Source organism: Penaeus monodon, chromosome 29 (assembly GCF_015228065.2).
Source record: "Penaeus monodon isolate SGIC_2016 chromosome 29, NSTDA_Pmon_1, whole genome shotgun sequence".
Taxonomy (NCBI): domain Eukaryota; kingdom Metazoa; phylum Arthropoda; class Malacostraca; order Decapoda; family Penaeidae; genus Penaeus; species Penaeus monodon.
This window is the reverse complement of record NC_051414.1, coordinates 37,707,141-37,707,397: the sequence shown is the minus strand read 5'-3', so window position 1 is coordinate 37,707,397 and position 257 is coordinate 37,707,141. Positions and strand designations below refer to the sequence as shown.

Sequence of the window (257 nt, the reverse complement as noted above, 5' to 3'; positions counted from 1 at the left end):
CTGGGGGGCGGGCTGGCCGTAGGCGTCGCCACATGCCAGGTTTCCGGGCTGCGGGTGGGCGTGGGTGGCCAGCGGGGACGGGACGGGCGGGTGGCGGCCGCCGTAGGGACTGTAGCGCACGAGCCCCGAGCCGCCTCGGGACTTCGGGCTCGTGTACAGGGGCTTGAGGGGCGGGAGGGCGTTGGGGGGCGTGAACTCGTGCGGGCGCGTGGCGGGGCCCAGGCACTGGTAGCCGTAGCCTGCCGCCTTGCCCGCGC

At 76.7% G+C, this 257-nt stretch overlaps 1 protein-coding gene across 1 annotated transcript in view; it reads right to left on the bottom strand.

Moving 5' to 3' along the window:
• Positions 1-257, bottom strand: part of LOC119592236 (activating transcription factor 3-like) — a gene marked incomplete in the record, with an annotated part of 5,641 nt that overhangs the window by 2,926 nt on the left and 2,458 nt on the right. Inside the window, 1 exon segment of the mRNA XM_037941068.1 lies at positions 1-257. Coding sequence (XP_037796996.1) covers positions 1-257 — 257 coding nt within the window.